General features: G+C 43.7%; 1 protein-coding gene across 3 annotated transcripts in view; it reads left to right on the top strand.

The window, feature by feature from the left end:
• The first annotated feature begins 8,328 nt into the window (after window positions 1-8,328).
• HIBCH (3-hydroxyisobutyryl-CoA hydrolase) overlaps window positions 8,329-22,362 on the top strand; it is a 56,650-nt gene continuing 42,616 nt past the window's right edge. For 2 of the 3 annotated variants that reach the window (XM_081181094.1, XM_081181092.1), the window contains exons 1-6: window positions 9,457-9,624; window positions 11,428-11,470; window positions 12,417-12,557; window positions 14,225-14,309; window positions 15,448-15,528; window positions 17,782-17,834. In XM_081181094.1, the coding sequence (XP_081037220.1) occupies window positions 9,578-9,624; window positions 11,428-11,470; window positions 12,417-12,557; window positions 14,225-14,309; window positions 15,448-15,528; window positions 17,782-17,834 (450 nt within the window). In that variant the 5' untranslated portion in view covers window positions 9,457-9,577. Of the gene's footprint in view, window positions 8,379-9,456; window positions 9,625-11,427; window positions 11,471-12,416; window positions 12,558-14,224; window positions 14,310-15,447; window positions 15,529-17,781; window positions 17,835-22,362 lie in introns of those variants that run through there. The other variant, XM_081181093.1, reaches the window with a different exon arrangement.

The raw sequence follows: 22,362 nt of genomic DNA, 5'->3' as shown, positions 1-22,362 counted from the left end.
TCTCCAAAATTATCTGGTCCCTTATTTTCAAATCTGTAAGTTGACAGCTATGGCAATTTTGTGCCCCGGATGGGTAAAATAAATGTCAGAACCACATAGCTACCAAAATTTTATGGGAATAGGACCAGCTGTGTAGAAGTGAGGCTGTAATGCGGGATGTTGCCTTGCAGTGTTTTGGTCCTTCGATTTCATAGCCTGTTCCAGAGGGAGTCATTAGGACCAGGAACTATTTAGTAGGGTGTTGCAGGGTTCAATCTCTCTTATGCTAACTAACATTTAGATGAAGTCGCTGGGCTAGATTCTCCAGACGATTGAAGTGTGTCATCATGAACCTTCCAGTATAGCATGCCCAACCCTATTAAAAATAAAATTAAATTTCTCTTTCCTATTTTTCTTTTTACAATGTTTCTACAACAAAAATTAAATCTAAACAAAAACCAACCTTCTCTTCGACTTCCCTCCCCTCTGCGGTTTCTTACCGTATTTACTGCACAACCAATTCCAACCTATTTGTGAATTTAATCTTTTTGCTCTCTGTAAGTTTTGGTTGTTTTACTGCTTGTGTTTATGTCAATCCTGCCAACGTTTTTGACTGTTTACAATTTGCCTACATATATTAAACAATTTCCCCGCTGTCTGTTAAAAAAGGTCTCTCACCTTGATCTCTTATTCTTCCGGTAAGTTTCAACATCACTGCATGTTCCATCAGTTTTAATTGCCAAACTTCTTTTGTTGGGACTGTTTCTTATTTCCATCTTTGGCATAGAATTCAAATGAGACATTTGATGGTACTTCTCTTGGTAAGGCAATATGGGAGTCATCTATTCTGAATGGATTATTATGCAGCACTTGAAAGCTTTTCAGTTTAGCTTTTTTCACATATAGGTTTTCAGGGGATGTGTGTTTTAGGAGAGCTGCTGTATTCTGATGATGTGCTGTGGACAGGAGTGTTTTTTTCCAGATCAGGCTAACTACACTCTTTGCTTTGATAAGAGATCGGCACATCCAATTTTGCCGCCTGAGTTGAAACGGGAATGTGCCCCTCCTGCCACCGCCACCCCACCACTTACTGGGGTTGTGTGAGAGAGGTCTGCAAGATCTCACTCATCGGGGAGCTGCTTCCTCTGGTGCTCTGCCTCATCCCCACCATATATAGGTTAATAGCTGAAAATCCCCTTAAAACCCTATTCTGTTCAGTTTCTGTTAATTGGTTCTCGTGGGAAACTTGCAGATTCTAGCTTCACCAATTAACTCAAGCTGGTGTCAATTTACTCTTGGCAGAAAGCCAAGGTCTGCTTGACCTAGAAACTACTTACTCTGATTGGTTAACGAGCAGCACTCAACTCTGTTATCTAGGGATTGCTAGCACAGTTTGATGTGAGGTGTGTTAGGAGTCAGAGGTGCTGTGTATGGTTTTGAGAGAGAGAAAGAGAGGATTTATTTTGCTTTTATTTGTATGCAGAAACTCTGCTGGTTTTATTTTTCCTTTTAATAAATCCTGTAAATAGTTATTCTGAGTCTAGCTGACTAGTCATTACTGCCGCAACTAGCTTCCTCGCTGTGCAGGAAAACTCTGCTACGTTTGGGCTAAAGCCAATAGGGCTATGCCTGACACTCCAAAGTTCCATGAGGTTATGGGCATTGTGCTGCCAGCCTGAGTTGCGGTGGTGTCAGCATCAACGGCGTTGGTTCCAGTAGTTCCAGAAGTTGTTGTTCCTGTTGGTGCAGCAGATGGACTCTGGCTGGTTCCTGACCGTGGTGAGCTGGTGACGCAGTGGACACAAGGACAACAGCTGCAGCGTGTGAGTGCTGGGTGCTGTGGTTCCTGTTTTCTCTCTCGGTGGTCGTGAGTAGCTGGTTCCGGGTTCCAGGGACATCGCTCTCAAGATGGCCTCACAACCAGTTCAGATGGCTTTTGAGCGTCTGAATGACTCCAATTACTTGCTGTGGTCGGAACGCATGCAGGCAGTGCTGCAGAGGGATCGTCTCTGGCAAGTGGTGAGTAAGTTTCCTACGAAGCCTGATGATGAAGACCTCGATAAAGACCAAAGAGCAAGGGCCACAATTGTCTTGGGGCTGGAAGATTCCCAGTTGCCGTATGTGAGGGGAATCAAGACAGCTAGAGGTGTGTGGCAAGCACTTAAAGAACTCCATGTGCGTGAGACAGCGGTTTCCAAGCTGTTCATTCGCAAGGCATTGTACAAGGCAATGTTACAGCCTGGGGTTACAATGCAGGAACACCTACACAGTTTACAGTTAAAGTTTTCTGCGCTACAGGAAAGAGACTGTGCGTTAGACCAGCAGGAGAAGGTGGCTATTATTTTGAGTTCTCTCCCGGAAAGCTGGGATAATTTAGTTTTGTCTCTAGAAGGCATACAGGAGCGTGATTTATCAGTCAGTTACGTTACTGGGCGTTTGATTGAAGAATGGCAGAAGAGGCAAGAAAGGTCGGTGGCTGCAGAGGCTTCTACTGGTGGGCGGTTTGGAAGGAGTTCTCATGCCGTGCCAGAGGTGAAGCAAAAGCAGCGTACTGGTGAGGAGTCAGCGTTTGCTGTTAGGCGTTGTTTCCGATGTGGGTCTTCAGCGCATCTAAAACGACAATGTCCGGAGTTGGTCAAGTCTCAGTTGCCGGTGCAGGAGCAGAGACGAGATCAGCAGCAGCAGCAGCAGCAGCGTAAAAGGAAATTCTTCAAACAAAAACAGTCGGCTCAGCCGGTGACCGGCGAGGTCAAGAGTGCTGATGAGAAACAAGCGGTCTGGGTGGTCGATTCGGGAGCGTCTCGCCACATCGTGAATTCAGATGAATTGTTTGTTTCCAAGAACTCAGCACAGCGCAGCCAGGTGGCTCTAGCAGACGGAAGTACTTCCGAAGTGATTTCGGGGGGTGCAGTTTTTGTTCCTTGTCTTCGTGAATGCCTGCAAAATGTACTTTGTGTGCCGTCATTAAGGAGCAATCTGATGTCTGTAGATTGTTTGCTAAAAGCTGGGTTTAAAGTGTATTTTGAAGGAGACAGTTGCATTATTAAGAAGGCTGGTGAGATTTTAGGCACTGCTAAGTCAGAGGGAGGCTTGTTTTGGCTTAAAGCAGGATCTCAAGTTGCAGCAGTAGTCAGTAAATCTCAGCCTGCAGTGAATAACAAGGCTATACATGACAACTGTGTGCACTTATTGCATAGGAAAATGGGGCATGCTTGCTGGAAAAGTGTACTAAAAATGTCTGAATTGGCTGATGGGGGTAATTTAAAGGGTTGTAACAAGTACCTTGATTGTAGTGTGTGTAAAAAGGTTAAAACCCACAGAGTCTCTTACCCCAGAAGTGACAGAGTTAGTGAGTCACCGCTACAGCTGGTTCACATGGACGTAATTGGTCCATTTGCTGTAAGCAGGGGTGGATCGCGCTTTTCACTAACAATTGTGGATGATGCCACACGTTATTCTTGGGTTTTTCCCATGAAAAATAAGGGTGATGTGTTCACTAAGTTCAAAGGCTGGGTGGCATCTGTGGAAAGATTTCTGTCCATTAAACTCAGAAGGATACAGACAGACAGAGGTGGCGAATTTATGTCAAATGCCTTTAGAGATTGGTTACAAAAGCGTGGCATTGGGCATAGAAAAACGAACGTTTTTTCCCCAGAGGAGAATGGCGTTGCAGAACGAAAAAACAGATCTTTACAAGATATGATGTTTGCCATGCTTGATGATGCTGATTTGCCCATGTCTTATTGGGGGGAGAGCATGCTCACCGCGTGTTATCTCCAAAATAGGCTCTTTCATCAAACAATAGGTACAACCCCGTACTTTAAATTGTTTCAGAAAAAACCTAAAATTGACCATTTGCATGTGTTTGGATCAAAAGCCTGGGTATTAATTCCGAAACAAATGAGAAAGAAGGGAGATCCTAAGACCAAACAGCTAGTGTTTGTGGGTTACCAGGAGCTGGGAAAAGGTTTCCGCTTTGCTGAAGGGACAAATGGCATTGTGATCTCCAGGAATGCCAGTTTTTGTGAACATAGTGGCTGGGAGAGACTACATGCCAATACTGAGGTTTGGTTTGAACCTTCCCAGGAGCTCCATGACTCTGAAGGTAGACACAGAGAATCAGAGTCTGAGGGGGAGGAAAGTTCAGATAAGAGCTCTCAGGAAAGTGAAGTTAGCCAAAGACCAGTTGCTAAGCAACAAAAGAGAGGTCGTAGTTCTGAGGAGGAAAGTGGGTCAGAAGAAAAATTTTCTCCCAGAAGATCTAAAAGACAAAACAAAGGAGTGCCTCCGGTGCGTTTTTCTCCTGATACTGCAAATGTGTTTAGTGTAAGTGCAGAACCCAAGAGTTTTCAGGAGGTGTTAAAGTTACCAAAAGAGGAGGCAGAGCGCTGGAAACAGGCAATGGAGGAAGAGATGTCCTCTCTGAATGAGCACAAGGTTTTTACACCAGTAGCAGCGCCTGAGGGGGCAAAGATTGTAGGCTGCAGGTGGGTGTACAAACTTAAACCTCTGGTGACAGGAGAGTACAAATACAAAGCTCGTTTAGTTGCTCAAGGATACTCTCAGAGGCCTGGAAAAGATTATGACGAGACTTTTTCCCCTACTGCTAAGGGGGACAGTGTAAGGCTGATTCTAACGCTTGGAGCAAAAAGAAAACTCCTGTTAAACCATTTTGATATTCAGACTGCATATTTACATGCATCAATATCAGAAGACCTGTATCTAGCCGAACCGCCTGGTTATGAGACAGGTTCCAATAGAGTGTTGAAATTAAACAAAGCTCTATATGGTCTCAAACAGGCTGCAAGATCTTGGAACAAATGTTTCCATGAGGCCTTAGTGTCATTTGGTTTCAAGCAGAGTACAGCTGACAATTGTGTTTATGTACGTGGTACAGGCAGTGATCAAGAGTTTTGTCTGATTTATGTAGATGATGTTTTGTATGCCTGTAAAACAGATAAACAAACCAAAAGGTTTGCCAAGCAATTGTCCAGTAAGTTCAAAATGAAAGACTTAGGCCCGGTTAGGACATATCTAGGGTTGGAAGTGTGCTGGGCCCAAGATGGCAGCTGCCTAATTAGTCAGCAGAACAAAGTTAAACAACTACTGACTACATACAGGATGCAGGATTGCAAAGGGGCAGTGGTGCCTATGGATCCAGGTTTCATAAAAACACTTCACATAGATGAGAGTCCTGAATTTGAACATCCTGATGTATATCACTCTGTAATTGGAAGTTTATTGTATCTAGCACAGTGGTCCAGACCTGATATTAGCTATGCAGTAGGCATATTAAGTAGATTGGTCTCAAAACCCACACTAAATGCCTGGAAAGGGGTAAAACAAGTTCTGAGGTATCTCAAACAGACAATTGGCTATATGTTACAATTAAATTCTTCAGAGGATGAAATGTTGAGTTGCTACTGTGATAGTGACTGGGGAAATTTGCCAGATAGAAAATCTGTCACAGGACTAGTCATAATGGTCGGTGGAGCTTTAATCAGCTGGCGGTCACGCAAGCAAGACATTGTAAGTGTGTCATCAACGGAATCAGAGTACGCCGCATTGAGTGAATTGTGCAACGAGGTGATTTATTTCAAGCATTTGTTAGCAGATTTAAATGTAAATTGTGGAGAACCAGTACAAGTTTACATTGATAATCAAGCTTGTATAACCTTAAGTAAAACAGAGGGCTTCAAATCGCGTTCAAAACATATCTCTGTAAAATACCAAAATGTACGTTGCTGTGTACAAGACAATGTAATCACCTGTACTTATGTGTCAAGTGAAGAAAATGTAGCAGATGTGTTAACTAAACCATTGGCAAAGATAAAGAACAAGCGAATGTGCAAGGGTTTAGGTTTGCTGGAAAAATAATCTCCTACATAGGTGTATTTGATGTTAATTGTTCAGCAGAATCTGTGAGGGGGTGTTCAGTTTCTGTTAATTGGTTCTCGTGGGAAACTTGCAGATTCTAGCTTCACCAATTAACTCAAGCTGGTGTCAATTTACTCTTGGCAGAAAGCCAAGGTCTGCTTGACCTAGAAACTACTTACTCTGATTGGTTAACGAGCAGCACTCAACTCTGTTATCTAGGGATTGCTAGCACAGTTTGATGTGAGGTGTGTTAGGAGTCAGAGGTGCTGTGTATGGTTTTGAGAGAGAGAAAGAGAGGATTTATTTTGCTTTTATTTGTATGCAGAAACTCTGCTGGTTTTATTTTTCCTTTTAATAAATCCTGTAAATAGTTATTCTGAGTCTAGCTGACTAGTCATTACTGCCGCAACTAGCTTCCTCGCTGTGCAGGAAAACTCTGCTACGTTTGGGCTAAAGCCAATAGGGCTATGCCTGACACTCCAAAGTTCCATGATATTCATGCGTATCGTACAACCTATGTCAGCCATTAGCAACAGTTATTAATAGTACACAGATGTACTGTATGGTTTTTAATCTCTGTGTAGAAGCCAGCAGCATTGGACGCACTTCATAAAAATAAATATTAATACAATAAAAGCATTTATGTTCTCCGGTGTATTAAGGTAAAGGTAAAGGTACCCCTGAACGTACGGGCCAGTCGTGTCTGACTCTGGGGTTGTGCGCCCATCTCGCTTAAGAGGCTGGGGGCCAGCGCTGTCCGGAGACACTTCCGGGTCACGTGGCCAGCGTGACAAAGCTGCTCTGGCGAGCCAGCACCAGCGCAGCACACGGAAACGGCGTTTACCTTCCCGCTATAAAGCGGTACCTATTTATCTACTTGCACTTAAGGGTGCTTTCGAACTGCTAGGTGGGCAGGAGCTGGGACCGAACGTCGGGAGCTCACCCCGCCGTGGGGATTCGAACCGCCGACCGTGCAATCGGCAAGTCCTAGGCACTGAGGTTTTACCCACAGTGCCACCCGCGTCCACCCTCCGGTGTATTAGTGTCTATCTAATCCACAGAAATTCCAGCACTGCGTACACACACACATAACTTGTAGGATACCATTTGCATTTAACAGCTGCGTTGCAAGCAGAAATACAGTAGGTGCAACTTTCTCCATCATTGCAAGATGGGAAAGACCTGATGTTGAATTTCTGATACTATGCTACAGTTAAAAAATATAACTTTCGGGGGGGGGGGGGAGAGAGAGACGACAGCCCTTTCAGTCTGTCGGCACGACTGTGATGCAAGTGTTGCACACACCATCCGTGGGCCCTGCCAATGGGGCAACAGCTGAGTGGTGCAGCGATAAAACCGCTAGCACATTTGCTTGTTGTATTTTGTTGGTGATGAGAGAGGTTGGTGGTGGCTTAGGGTGTGGTTGGTTGTCTTTGGTTGGCTGTAGTGAGAATTGTTTTTGTGTGTGTGTGTATTTTTGAATCACCCATACAAGCAACACTGATAGGGAACCCCACACATTCACTAAGTAGAATAATAGAAGCATAACCACCCGACCCCACCCAACTTACTCCCCCCTTCTTCCCCCTCTTTTCTTCCTAATGGTTTAAACCAATTCATGAACCAATAACCTCCTTTTGTAGTTGACCTCCTTTGTAATGTTTTATTTTGAAATCTTTTAAGATAATATTTTAGTTTTCTGTTAATTGTATACTCTGTATTTGACTTTCTTCAGATTGTGTTATTGATGTTTTAATATTCTGTAAGCCGCTTTGAGATTTTTCTTAAAAATGTAAAGCGGTATAGAAATGAAATTACAGTGGTACCTCGGGTTACAGACGCTTCAGGTTACAGACTCCGCTAACCCAGAAATAGTACCTTGGGTTAAGAACTTTGCTTCAGGTTGAGAACAGAAATCGCACGGTGGCGGTGCAGGAGACCCCATTAGCTAAAATGGAACCTCAGGTTAAGAAAAGTTTCAGGTTAAGAACGGACCTCCAGAACAAATTAAGTTCTTAACCCGAGGTACCACTGTAATAATAACAACTTATACATTGACCACTAATAATGAACCATATGTTGTAGATATTAATCCACATTCATTATGCTATTTTTGTGATATACAAATGACACGAGAAAACTTGGTATACTTATTTGTGTAACATTATTCTAGTTTATAAACCCCCACTCCCACCCCCCAAAGAAAACCACTAGCACATTTGCAAAGCTAAGCAGGGTCTGGTCTGGTTTCAAACTGGATGGGGGACTGCATTGTTGAGAAGGCTGGACTTAGATGACCCTTGGCATCCCTTCCAACTCTATAATTCTGGAGGCTTGTTGGGGGCAGGAAAGCAGAGAGTCCTGGGAGGCGGAGATGGGAATCAGGGGGGAGAAGGGAGACAGTCGTTTATCAGAGAGGCCTCCAGGTGGCGTTAATGCCAAGAAACAAGGAGGCCTCCTACATCATAGAGAAAGGGAAAGCAGGTGATGAAGAAAAATGTTTCTACTCGCTTCCCCAACAAGTAAGGCATTGTTCCACTTTCCGGTTTCAGGGATAATACTGAACTCCCCTGGATTAGGGCGGGGAATAATCATGGTGTCGGAAGGGATTCCCAAGGGCAGGGATCAGCAACCTTTTTCAGCCTTTTTCGCCTTACCTCAGACTATATTTTGGAAAAAAATATGAATGAATTCCTATGCCCCACAAATAACTCAGAGATGCATCTTAAATAAAAGCACACATTCTACTCATGTAAAAACACCAGGCAGGCCCCACAAATAATCCAGAGGTGGATTTTAAATCAAAAGACACATTCTACTCATGTAAAAACATGCTGATTCCCGGACCGTCCGCGGGCCGGACTGAGAAGGCGATTGGGCCTGATCCGGCCCGCGGACCTTAGCTTGCCTACCCCTGCCCAAGGGCCATCTAGTCCAACCCCCTGCAATGCGGGAATGGCAACTAAAGAGTGGGCAATAGATCAACCTTTGCTGCAATCTAATGAGAATGGGGTGGTTTGTTGTTGTTGGTTTTTTTTGGGGGGTTGGCTAGAAACGCAAACAACCCTCTGTATCCCACCTACAGCGTGAGCAGTGGGCTCCATTGCAGGGCGGCCGTGAGCCTCTGCCTGTCCTCAGCAACGTGGAGGCAACAGCACTAGGCTACACTGAAGGGTTGTTGTGTGCAGCTTCCCGTGCAATCTTATTAAGCGCATCTGGGTTCAATGGGACTTGGTTGTAGTGTAATTAAGAATGGACTGCATGGCAGGGTTGTCGTAAACCGTTCCTGCGGTCACGGCCATAACTCCCTTGCAAAAATATTTAAAGGCTTAAAAAAAATTAAAAATCGCGCAAAATAAGACCCATTGCCGCTGTCCAGTCGCAGCTACGTCATAAGGTTCCCCCCATTGATACTTATGGGCAGCTCTCAGGGTCAGGATTGTGTTGCCAAAGGGAACTCGGAAACGCCGCGTCCGGGCTATGCGACGCGGCTCTTTCCTTTTACTTGATCTCTTGCTTCCTTTCCACTCCCCGGCCTCTCTAGGCCGCGCGAACTCTGTGCTCTGAAAAGTTTCCCAAACCGTTGACGCGCTAAGAGTCAGCTGCGCGCGCGTGCATAGCGGCGCAGCCACGTGATGTCATCACCTCGCGCCCTGCCGGCCTCCTCTCCTCATACCCGTCGAAGCCGTGCGTTAGTGGGCGAGAGAGCGCCGGTGGCAGGATGGGGCTGCCGGCTGTGGCTCCGGTGTTGAGGCGGAGGCTTCCCAGGTTAGACGAGGCCGGCGGCCCTGCGAGTGGGGCGAGGGCCGAGAGCGGCGTCGAGAAGCGCAGCCCCGCCTACCTTTCCTCAGGAGTAGCCTTGAACGCAGTGGGAGCTTACTCCCGAGTAGCGGGGCCTGCGCTGCGTAGCTTTCGCTGAACACTCTTATTATTACCGTCCTGGATGAGGTTATAAACTTCAACCAGGCCATTGGATTATTAACAGTCCTGTTAAATGTGTTTGAGGGAAGGGTCTGTGTGTGTGTATTATTTCTTTTGTTCTTATACTTTGTTTTTACTACGCATTTTTGTGGTTTTATTCCATGAACCGCCCTGAGGTCTTAGGATGAAGGGAAGTATACAGATTGAATAAATAATAACAATAATAATAATAATATAAAAGGTAAAGGACCCCTGGACGGTTAAGTCCAGTCCAAGGCGACTATGCGGTGTGGCACTGATCTCCGCTTTCAGGCCGAAAAAGCCGGCGTTTGTCCACAGACAGCTTTCCTGGTCATGTGGCCAGCATGACTAAACCGCCTCTGGCGCAATGGAACACTGTGACGGAAACCAGAGCGCACGGAAACACCGTTTACCTTCCCGCTGCAGCAGTACCTATTTATCTACTTGTACTGGTGTGCTTTCAAACTGCTAGGTTGGCAGGAGCTGGGACAGAGCAACAGGAGCTCACTCCATTGTGTGGATTCAAACTGCCAACCTTCTGATCGGCAAGCCCAAGAGGATCAGTGGGTTTACAATTGCCCTTTCAGCCGTAAGGAGTGCCTCCCATAAGTGCCTCTGACCATGACTGCCCTAGAGGGAAATGGACAGTGTTAAGAGCAGGAACTGTTTTCTAGGTCATGAAAGAGAAGAAGGAAACATGGAAGATGGGAACAGGTGCTTTGGGCTGCCGAGATTCAGGAACAAAATCTCTTTAAATGAAGGCAGCTCTTTGTGGTTCATGCCCTTTGTTTTTCGACAGGTGTGTGTGTGGCGACAGGTACTTGCTCTCCTTGCGGGTTCCAGCAAGCGTCCCATTGCTGCATGTTAAGGTCATATTAAGGTGATCCAAGGTGAAGGGCGATGTCAACTCAGCTCATTGGCTGAATTTAAACTTGGGGCTTTAAAGAGGGACCAAGTAGTTAAATGATCCCTATGAGAAGAAAAAAGTTTGGAGTGTAAGAAGGCTAATCCTGCTATGTGGAATGCTTCCTTCTTGGCTGAAAATCATTTCAAATTTAATTTTTGGACATGTTTGTGTTTATGTTAAGGTGTACCAAAAGCGCAACATAGGAAAGGTAATATAGGGAAGATGTATATTTTTTTCCAGAAAGCTGGTCCATTTGTCCTAAAGTTTGCACATGAATGATGCTTATTCGTTTGTTCATTCAGTATACCACCCTTCATCTAAAAATCACAGGGCAGTTCTCAACATCAAAATACAGCATACATAATAAAACAAAAACAAACCAATAGCCCCTCTCCCACGAACACATTTTAAAAGCCATATAATGTTAATCAGCCAACACCTGGTTGAAGAGAAAAGCTTCTGTCTGGCACTTAGAACACAATATAAAATGGATGTGGGGGGGAAACCCATGTTAATAAATATGGAGTACTCCCCGCACAAGCCTACAATTCTCAGACTTCCCTGGGTCGATTCATAAACTACTCTAGGAAGTTTCCCCCCTGCTGTTTCTGCTTTAAATGTATAGTGTAGGTGTGGCTGACAAAAGCATGTGCTTGATTTGCTTGACATTTTTACATAGGCTGTGGCAGAAGATATGGCTGAACTTGATTTTCTTGTTTCAGATTGAAGCCATTCAACAGGTTACAGGTCATTGTAGAACATTTGGTAAGTGTGGAGTTCTCCTTCAGGTTGGGGAGGCTAATGTGGGTTTGGTAATGTTCAATATGTAAACTCTTTTCAGCAAGCCCATGGGGGCTTTTGAATTGTGCTCCTCCAACAACCTCTCCAGAAGACAAAAACACAAGTTTCAAAGGCAATTTATGATACAACAAGCCCACAACTTATGTTCCGGGGATCTCACCTAAAGCCAAAGTCGCATTGGGTGTAATGGCTGGTGGGATTGCCAAAGTCTTTTCCTGAACGCCCACCAACTTTTTAATTTTTAAAAAATGATTTTGCCAAGCGCATAAAGCTGAATGCACACAAGTCAAATGTGCATAAGTTGTGGGCTTCCTGTATACTGTTCACATGGGGGAAAGGCAGGAGACAAGCACTTGTGGGCGTGCATAAGCTCATACATGAGCCTAAAGTAGTTAGATAGGAACATAGGGAGCTGCCTTATACCAAGCCAAACTATTGGTCCACCAAGCTCTGCATTATCTGGCAGTAGCTCTCCGGGGTTTCAGACAGGGAGTCTATCCCAGCTAGTGGTGCCCGCGATTGAACCTTGGACCTTCTGCATGAAAACTAGATGCTTTTGGATTCCAGCTCCCATCAGTTCCAGCCAGAATGGCCAAATAGAATGGGAGTAGTAGTAACATCTGGAGAGCCAGTTTTCCCTCCCCTGCTCTAAATAATTTGCATGCTGGAACCAACTTGCAAATTAGCAGCTTGGATCTACACACAGGAACACCACCCCCAAGTCAGAAATAAAATCGTCGTAACAAAAGAAAAGAAACCCGCTATGTAAAAATCACATTGATTGTTTTTTGCTCTCTGGTGCCATCTGGTGTTGTGTGTTTATAACACATTCAGAATGTTGTTTTTTGACGAATGTGGCTGAGTCCCTTGATTTATTTATTTATTTATTGTTCTTCTTTCAAATATGCAGAGTATGTCCAAGACGACAGCTTCTTCCTCTGAGGTTCTCTTGGAAAAAAAGGGGTGTGCTGGTGTTATAACCATGAACAGACCCAAGGCTCTGAATGCATTAAATATATCCATGATTCGACAGATGTATCCACAACTGAAGGTTGGTGCTTTTCTTTTAAATCAGTGCTGTGGGCACAGTGTGTGGATTGACAGAGGAGGCCATTCAAGGGCAACGGCTATAGCCCATCACTTTTTTTCTACACTTCAGCAGCTGAATGTGTGAACTGCCTCTGTTGAAAACCATTGGGTTTGAGGTGGTGCGAAATTTCTGTATGCAGCGTATGATCTGTGATGGCTCATTCACTAACAAAAGCCATGTCTTGACCTCGCATTCATTCAGTGATGAGCATGCATGTGCAAACCAAGCCAAGGGCTCTGGATGAACCAGCAATCAGATTAATTTTATGGCCATCCTTCTGATTTAATTGGGGGTGTACTGGAGAGTGGGGAAGGACCTGAAAATGAGAACAGCGGAAATGCTGTTACCGGTAGTGGATTTTATCTACGCTCACTGAATAAGTAACAGGCAGTACTGAGATACACACACCATGTTCATCTTTGCCATATTTACAGAAGTACAGTGGTGCCCCGCAAGACGAAATTAATTCGTTCCGCAATTTTTGCCGTCTGGCGAATTTTTCTTCTTGCGAAGCACGGTTTAAACGGTTTAACAAAGTCGCAAGACGTTTTCGTCTTGCGAAGCAAGCCCATAGGGGAATTCGTCTTGCGAGGCAAATCGCGAATGAAAAAACCTTTCGTCTAGCGAGTTTTTTGTCTTGCGAGGCATTCGTCTTGCGGGGCACCACTGTATACTGGTGATCTTAGTGGCAGCAACTGTACCCTGTGGTGTCCCGCAGCCAAACGGAAATCCCTATTTAAATGGCAGAGTAGTAGGAAGGGGAGGGGGAAGCCTGGAAGCAGGGCTAAGAAAGGCAGTATTGAAAGCAAGTGAATATTGCTTCAAGGGAGGGAGAAGAATGAGTGTGACCGCTCCCTCTGGAAAAAGGAAATGTCTCAAGGGGGATTCCTGTGCAAGGTGGGAAGTGGTGGGGATGGATATTTCCCCTTGCCATCTGCAGAGTCAACATTATAGGAAAGGCCTCAGGCTGGCTGGGGGTTTGCTTGGCTTTGCAGCTTTCCTTAAGTTAGGCAGGGGAGAAGGGCAGGGGGAAGTGAGATGTGGCTTCCCTGGACTTCCTCTGGAGGAAGGGCAGGCTATAAATCAAATAAACTTCACTGGGATCCTAAGAAGCCAGGGCCTTTTATCGCTCTCCTGGACTTCTAGCCTATCACCTGGTTCAGCCATGGCTCAGTAGGGGGAAGTGCAGTGCATGTGGATTCAGGGTTTCGACAGGTTGCTGAGATTCATCCTGAAGGTGTGTCATTTCTGCAGTCTGTATCGAAAGGAGGAAGAGGCAAAGCATATGCTAGAGAGCTGTTGGGGTTCTCCCCACACCCCTTTTAGTGCTGACACTGCTGTGAACAAGGGAATGGGTCAAAGGTGGTTGTTCTGTGTTCAAGAGGTGGTATGGAGTCTCATAGAGCATGTGGCTTTGGCCCAAGGAAATTAGGGTGAAACTATATGATGCCTTCTGTTTCCCCCCAAAATATGTATTTCTAGCATACAGATATAACGAGGGTGGAAGCAGCTTCCAGTGTAGAAGCAGCCAATGAGACAGAAATGCTGAACTGTTCCCTGCTGTTTTTCCTTAGCCTAGTTTATTTCTGTTATCGGAGCCCACATTCAACATGTTTTATCTTTTGTAGAAATGGGAGGAGGACCCTGACACCTTTTTAATAATAATAAAGGGAGCTGGAGACAAAGCTTTCTGTGCAGGAGGCGATATCAAAGGTAAGGTTTTGAGTATTCAAAAAGTTGAGAGTTCACAAGTTTCAGTTGTCATTTAGTACTTAAACTTTCAAAAGCTTTTGATGATGTCCGTCAGCAAAGACACCTGGGTAAGCTTAGCTGTCACGAGATAAGGGGAGGGTTCTGTTATGAACCAGGAACTGGTTCAGAAATGGGAAGAAGAGAATAGGAATAAATGGATTGTCCTCCCATTGGAGGGATGGAGTCTTCCGAGGATCAGTGCTGGACCTGTGCTTTTTAACAGGTTCAAAAATTAGAGTTGGGATGAGCATGAAGTTAATCAAGTTTGCTGCTGATACCAAAATGTTCAAGGTACTTAAAATAAATTGGGAGAAGCTCCAAAAGGATCTTTCTGAACTAGGTTAATGGGCAGTAAAATGCATTTAATTGTCAGCAAGTGTAAAGTGAGGCACATTGTGGCAATGAATTCTAATTTCACATATATCCTTTCGGAGTCTGAACTGGGAGTGACTAACCAGGAACAACTGGCCTTGTTGTTGATAGGTCAGTGAAGTTGTCTCAGTTTACAGCGGCTGGGAAAAGATAATTTCCATATTGGCAATCATTAGAAAAGGTACTGAAAATGAAACTGCCCATGCAGTAATACAGACTTGTGGGGCAACTGCACTTGGAATACTCTGTACAGTTCTGGTTGTTGCCTCACCTCAAAAAGGATATTGTAGCGCTGGAATAGTTTCAGGAAAGGGCTACCAAGATGATCAAGGGGTGGAGACTCCCTTGTAGGGAAAGGTTTTTTTTGTAGGGAAAGGGCATTTGTGGGTTTTTAGTTAACAGAAAAGGAGAGCAGAGGGAGACATGATAGAGGTGTATAAGATTATCTGCGTTATGGAGAAAGTGAACAGAGGGTTGTTGCTTTTTTATTCCCCTATCCTAATTCTAGAATCTGGTGCCTTCCGATGAAGCTGAATGTTGGGAAATGCAGGACAGACAAAAGAAAGTGCTTCTTTACATCGCACCTAGTTAAATTACAGAATTTGGGTGTCCACCAACTTGGATTGCATATATTGTGATCATGAAAGTTTGCTGCAGTCACATTTTTTGGTATTCCAGACAGTTAAGTGTTTTGGTAGCTAAATTTGACACTTGTTTTGTTTGCTAGCTATCGTTGAAGCAGGAAGAGCGGGAGAAGGGATGCCACAATATTTCTTCAGAGAAGAGTACACCTTGAACAATGCTATCGGTGTGTATACCAGTAATTTAAAAGTATTTTAGTAATTTAAAAGTACGGGCTTAATTTGAGTAGGCGTAGAATCATAGAGTTGGAAGGGAGCCTGAGGATTCTCTTGTCCAACCCCCTGCTATGCAGGAATATGCAGCTGCCCCATATGGAAATCGAACCTGCAACCTTGGCATCATCAACACCACACACTAACCAACTGAGCTAGACGTAACCCTTCTTAAACCCCTTCCCTACCCCGCATTTTCACACTAGTACCTATGTGGTTGGTAACACGTCACCATTCGTTTTAAAAATTGTTCTAAGAATAGTATTGCCAGTTTCCACAGTTTACACCAATTCTCTACAGTCTTTCTTTCATACACTGGAAGGAACCTTTTTCAGTCTGAGGGCCGCATTCCTTTATTTACAACCTTCCAAGGGCCATGTGCCGGGATAGGTGAGGCTAGGAGCAAAAGTAGGTGGAGCAACACACTTACATTTTCCTCTTGTGCGGTAAGGTGGTTTCTGCACATGCTCACACGCTCCCCACTAGCCTTTATCCTGAGAAACAAGAGGTGGTGTTGTTTGAGAACAATAGCACTCTGGGAGTGAAGCACAGCGGGTGAGGAAGTGTGGCCTGGTGAGAGATGCAAGAAGCCTGGGCTCGCCTTGGCCCTGAGCTTCCCCACACCTGATCTATTATGTTGCTATATTCTGTGGAATGCTTTGTATAGGTAGACCTGCCTGGCGTCTAGTTTCAGATACTCTTTGTGCCAGGCAAATAACTTTTTATTACCCAGGTTCAACACTAAGCTCTTCTTTAATCACTTGATTCCCACCCCCACCCCACCCCCGCCACATCCCATCCCTGGTATCGCTAGGTTTTTTGTGTGTTTTTTGCTTTGGTTTTACTGTTCATTCCTTATTTTATCACTGTTGTGAGCTGCCCTGTGTGGAGTTTTTTTTAACGGAATGGTGGCATAAGAACGTTTTAAATATCCAAATCTTATATTCAGAAAAAGAGGAGGCATCACAGCACTTTAAAGCATGGATGGGGAATCTCAGGCTAAATGCGGCCCTCCACATCTCTCTGTGTGGCCCTCTGAAGTCTCCCCAGGCCACCCCATTCACTGGTCCTGCTTCTCACCCTAAATGCCCGAGTGCAGTCTGTGTCCCAACTTTGATAATGCTTCTTGCTACTTGGATGATAGAGAGGGGCCTGTGTAGAAATAATCATAGTATGCTAGGGTAAAATTAGCATTTGTTGCTCCATTCACTTGCCTAGCCATACCCACCAATGACTTGTTGCACCTGGAAAGGGTGCTTTGAAGGGAATGCAGTGCTCAGACTGAAAAAGGGTCCCTGTGCCTACTTTAAAGGTTAACAGGTTTATTACGGCATATGCTTTTGTCTGCTGATGTTTAAGGTGCTGTAAAACTCTTGGCTCTTTGCTGCAATGGACTAACATGGCTAATCCCAGAATTCAGAGTGGAATAATTATAATTTGGTCAACAATTTGAATATTCAAGTTATATTATCAGGCTTCACAAGGTCTTTCCTTGCAGAAGTGTTCTTTGTGCAGTTTTAAACACATATATGTCTTTTCATTTCACTTTTCATTTGTATACCACCTTCCTTTATTACCAGCATAGGTTTACAAGCTGAAGAAACAACAAAATAGACAGCAAAGATCACACACCTAATAACAATCTGATCCAATACCAACAAAGCCATAATAAAAACATAACTTTAAAATAAGAAACTTACATCAAATGAAGCAATATTCAATAATCCATTAGAATATAATGGTAGGCAGTAAAATTAAATATCAGAAAATGGTAATGAAACAGTTTATACTTAACTGTTATAATAAATAATTACTAAACTATAATCAGTAAAAATAACAGCAAGTCACAATGCATAAAATACCACAAAACATACAAAAACACATGAAAAGATCAAACTGAGAACAAGGACACACAACATAATTTTTTAAAAAAATAAATAAATCCCTAGGCTCCCCTCTTCACAGCTGTTTCTGCTATTCTTAAAGCCATGGTCTGGGAATGGCTCCTAGGCGGGTGGGCCAAGGCAGGTGGAAAGACTATTGCCTGATGGCCAACACAGCGTCTCTTCCCTCACAGTTCTTCACCTGGAAACAACTCTCTTATGAAGACTCCACCTGGGGCAAGGCAGGTGGAAAAAGCCATGGCCTGGTGGCCAGCACAAAGTCTCTCTCTCTCCTCACGAAAGGTGTTGTTTCTGTCCTGACAGGCACCTGCCAGAAGCCATACGTGGCGCTTATCGATGGAATTACAATGGGAGGTGTAAGTAGAAATATTTTCTAAGGCAATTGGCTTGGCTTGTGCTTTCATTCTGTTTTAAAGTCGCCAGTGAAGTGACTACAAGGGGTTTCGAAGAGAGATGTGTGAGAATAACATTGACCAGGGATAGCTCAGTCGGTAGAGCACAAGACTTTTAATCTTAGGGTTGTGGATTTGAGCCCCACATTGGGCCAAAGATTCCTGCATTGCAGGGAGTTGGACTGGAGACCCTTGGCATCCCTTCCGACTCTACAATTCTATGATTCTATGTTTTTAGCATTTGTGAAATGTTCTTGAGCACCTTATTTTCTGAGGGCAGTTTTCAGTCTTAGAACGTTTACAACATCCCGCTGCCTATGAGCTGAAAGAAAAGCACTTTTTCACTGAGAACAGTGGCAGCACCTGAAAAAGGGGGCACAGAAGGGGCAAAGTATAATTCTTAGTGGTTGAGTTGTGTCACACACAGTAAAAACTCAAAGCAAAATAGCAGCAAATGTTAATGGCAGGAGTCCAGCAATTGGGGGCGGGGAGCAAGTTCCTTGTTTTTTTTTGGGGGGGTGCTTGTTCACCCCCTTTGGCGCTGTGCATGACTGAGAAGGCTCTCCATGCAGACTTGGGGATGGGGGTGTGGGCTTGAGGGTAAGGGAAGATGAAGATATTTGGCTAAGTCTGATGGGAGTTGGAGTTGGTTCACATGTAGCTTCTAGCCATCAAGGGTTAAGTAATGTGTGAACTCACCCTTGGTTTCAAGGATGTTTGTGTGCCCAAGAAATAGTAAGTTTTGTATACTGTTGAACAATGCAGAATAATTCAGCACATTTGTGGAAGTTATGCTTTGTATTTATTTCAGAATCCACCTCATAGTTTGTGTGACGTTGATGTTTTTCCTTCTGTGTTGGTGTTCCTTGACTCATAATTGGATGGGACCTTGAAATGTAGTTGTTGACAGTAACTGCTGAATTAAAGCCAAAGCTGCTTATCAAACACAGACAGAGTGTGTTTGTTTATGCTTTGAAAATAATTCAGAATATTTATGATGTGATTCTCATTGTGAAGATATGTATAGTTAGCGTATTCATTACAAAATTCTGTACGTTAAATATTTTGGTTATCTGCGAATGCCAGACAACACCAAAAAGTTATAAAGTACTCATTGCAAATGCACAATCTACTGGGTTTGATCCAATTGTGAATTTTTTAAATCCATTCTTGCTTTTGATTCTGTGGATATTTCTGCTATTGGAGGAAGTGGGGATATGGTTTTTGATGATTTGGTCTTTCTCTCTGTAGTTCCCATCTGCCCTCCTTTTCTTCAGGGGGTTGTGGGGACAGAACAGTAGTGCAGACGGAAAGATGGAAATTGGCAAAATGTCGTCCTCTCCCGTTCAGTTAGTGAAGATGTCTGCCGGATCAAAGACACTGTTATGCGAATAAAAGGAGTCCTTCCATTTGCCAAAGTGCAAGACTGAATACAGCCCAGTATATCTGAATTTAAAAACAAATATGTCACATTTTTAACTGCTAATGCTTAAGGATCTCGCATATCTAAAGTGCATCATGGAATATTAGATGATTTAATCATCCTTTTCCTCAGTTATTGAATCAGTCCTGCAGATGTTTCCTTGTTTAAACCATCTGTCTTTGGATGACATATGCCAGAATGGAAGTGAGGCAGAAAAAGACAAACATCTGTCAAGATAAAATATTGTCAGGTACGAAAGGATGGAAAACAGACTGCTTCCACTTGTCAGGCATCAGGGTGCTTTTAAGAACATTGCATTAGCTTAGAGGCCATGGTTTCATCAGAATTCACGTACATGAAATTAATGGCAGTTTGAATATCTGGTGGCCTAATGTGACCTCCTGCAAATATTTATGAAGTTGGTTTTTAGAGTGTTTTTTTAAAGCTGGTGTGCCATAAAGTCATTAGTGACTTGGTTTATGCTAGCATTTTGTAAGCAAAGTGCAGGGAAGTGAGTGTAGCTTGGGTATATTTATCCTTTTGTATAGTTTGTACAGTTTGGGGATTTCTGAGAATATTTTTTCTTCTTCAAATATTCCAGTGTCTGCTTTTCGACAGTGATAATGTTCTGTTATTACTGCTGAATATAATAAGGGGTTAACTGCATCCTTCTGAGATCCAGAGCAAACATGTGTGAAGTGTTTGAGACTTTAAAAATCCTTTCTAGAAGGTGTGTATTCCTAATTTTACAGAGGGTTATATTAAATGTTACTGTATTATACCCCCCTTCTAAATCGATCTAAAAAGCAACATAAATCTGTTAACAACAAGCTTAGTACTTTTCATGCTATGCCGTAAAAACTATATTAAAGAGGGTTATTTAAGGAACATTTCAGAGCATTGATTTTTGAGCAAAAGTATAACAGGTTTGTGGTTTCTACATGTGGTTTCTTCTATTGGTGGAAAGAGTGGATTGTCCTACGAACCAGTAATTGGACTTGGCTCTTCTTGAGAATAATAAAAGGAGCATATCATTCATTTGTAAAAAGTATGAAGTCATTTCAGAGGCTGCTTGACATGTGCACCCATTTTGCTGCATTTCAAAATGCCTTCATAAAAGATGTAGGTGGTATTCAGCTAAACAGGCGCACTAGTGCAAGGATGTTCTATGCACAGGATTAGGGGAACCCATGGACTATATTTAGGGTGACACAGTGAGAGGAGAGGCTGGGAAAGTTCCATTGCACAGCTATACATCCTAGCAGTAGTGGAACTGTTTAACTAGATACCATCCTTTGGTCATATCTACACCATATATTTGAAGCTCATTACTTCCCTCAGAGAATTCTGGGAAATTAAGGGTGCTGGGAAGTCTAGCCCTGTAAGGCATAAACTACAGTTCCCAGGATTCTTTGGGGGGGGGGGTAAGGTCACATGCTTTAAATGCATGATATGAATGTGACCATAGACCCAAATTGCCCTTCTCCTGTAGGCCTCATTACTTCTACCATGTGAATGTCTCTCTTTTTCCTGACTCCACAAAAATAGCAACCTCAACTTCTGAATTAAAATTGGAGGGTTTCTGGGATGGCTGCACCTAATGAATCCCAAGCTGTGAACAAAGGCTTCCACTCGTACAGCAGGGCTTTCTCATTGCACCCCCAAAATGGGTTTGGTTGGGGGGTGGGGAGATGAGGTTGGATCATTCCATCTGGCATTTGGGACGCTTGTGCTCGCCAGATAGTGCAACCCTCTATTCTTATAGAATTGTAGAGTTGGAAGGGATCATGAGGGTCATCTAGTCCAACCTTCTAGGAATCTTTTGCCCAACACGGGGCTCAAACTTGCGACCCTGACATTCAGAGTCTCATGCTCTACTGACTTAGCTACACCTTTGTCTGTGCACTGGTCTGCCTCCAGAGTCTTTAGCATGTGAGTCAGAATCCCCCACTTTTGTGTATTTCTGTGCGTGCCTCTGGCTGCAAAGAGGTCAATATCAGAACAAACTCATTGGGAGATGTAATGTGATTCTTCTGTCTGTTTCTGTTGGATTTGAATACTCCAGTTTATTCCAGTGCGGAGACTCAACTAAACTGCCTGTGTCTGAGGAGGCTGATTGAAAAGAACGAAGGTCAGAGAACCACGTGAAGATGCAGCAGAGAGCTGGGTGGGTTCTTTGAGTTCATGGGAGCCTTTAATTTAGGCATAGGCAAACTTGGCCCTCCAGATGTTTTGGGACTACAACTCCCATCATCCCTGACCACTGGTCCTGTTAGCTAGGGATGATGGGAGTTGTAGGCCAAAAACATCTGGAAGGCCGAGTTTGCCTATGCCTGCTTTAACGTGAACAGTTCTCCCTTACTGCAGTTCACATACCCTGGTTTGCAGTTTGGGGGAGACAGCTTTACAGTTTATGCATCTAAATCAGGTGGGGAACCTTTTGGGCTTTCACATGTTCTTAGACTCCAACTCTCATCAATCCTAGTCAACATGACTAGTGTTCTGGGATGATGGTAGTTGTAATCAGACAACATCTGTAGGGCAACAGATTTCCCACCCCTAACCTAAGTAGGGGAGAGTGAAAGCAGCTGTGTACCATTGAATCATAAGCAAAGTGAACAAAAAAGCTAGATTTTGTAGGTTTATTTTTGCAGCTTTGTAGGTCATTGACAGTCAATATGATTGAACTTGGATTGGGTATTGACGTCCTGGCTTTAGCCATGTATCCCTTTTCTCCGTCTCTGTCCAGCAGTGGTCTTGGGCAGAATGCTGTTCCCTCAGTACTGTTTCCTCCACCTTCAAATTGTGGTGGGGAGAGAAGGATGTTGAAAGTAGGAATGAAAGGATGTTTGTGGTTGTTCTTCAGAGAGGATTTTGCGCACTTAAATGTAACAGTGAATATAGGTATTAATGCATTCAGAGCTGAGTAATGTACAATTAGCCAAGTTCTCCTTTGTTGTGCTAAGTGAATTCATTTCACACTTTTCTAGTTCTATGAATGTAATTGTGCAGTTGTTGTGATCATGACATACAGGTAAATGCAGTTTAGCATCTTTTGATGAGCACTTA

This window comes from Podarcis bocagei, assembly GCF_964188305.1.
Source record: "Podarcis bocagei genome assembly, chromosome: 1".
Lineage (NCBI taxonomy): Eukaryota > Metazoa > Chordata > Lepidosauria > Squamata > Lacertidae > Podarcis > Podarcis bocagei.
The sequence above is the reverse complement of the archived record's forward strand: the minus strand, read 5'-3'. Positions and strand labels throughout refer to the sequence as shown.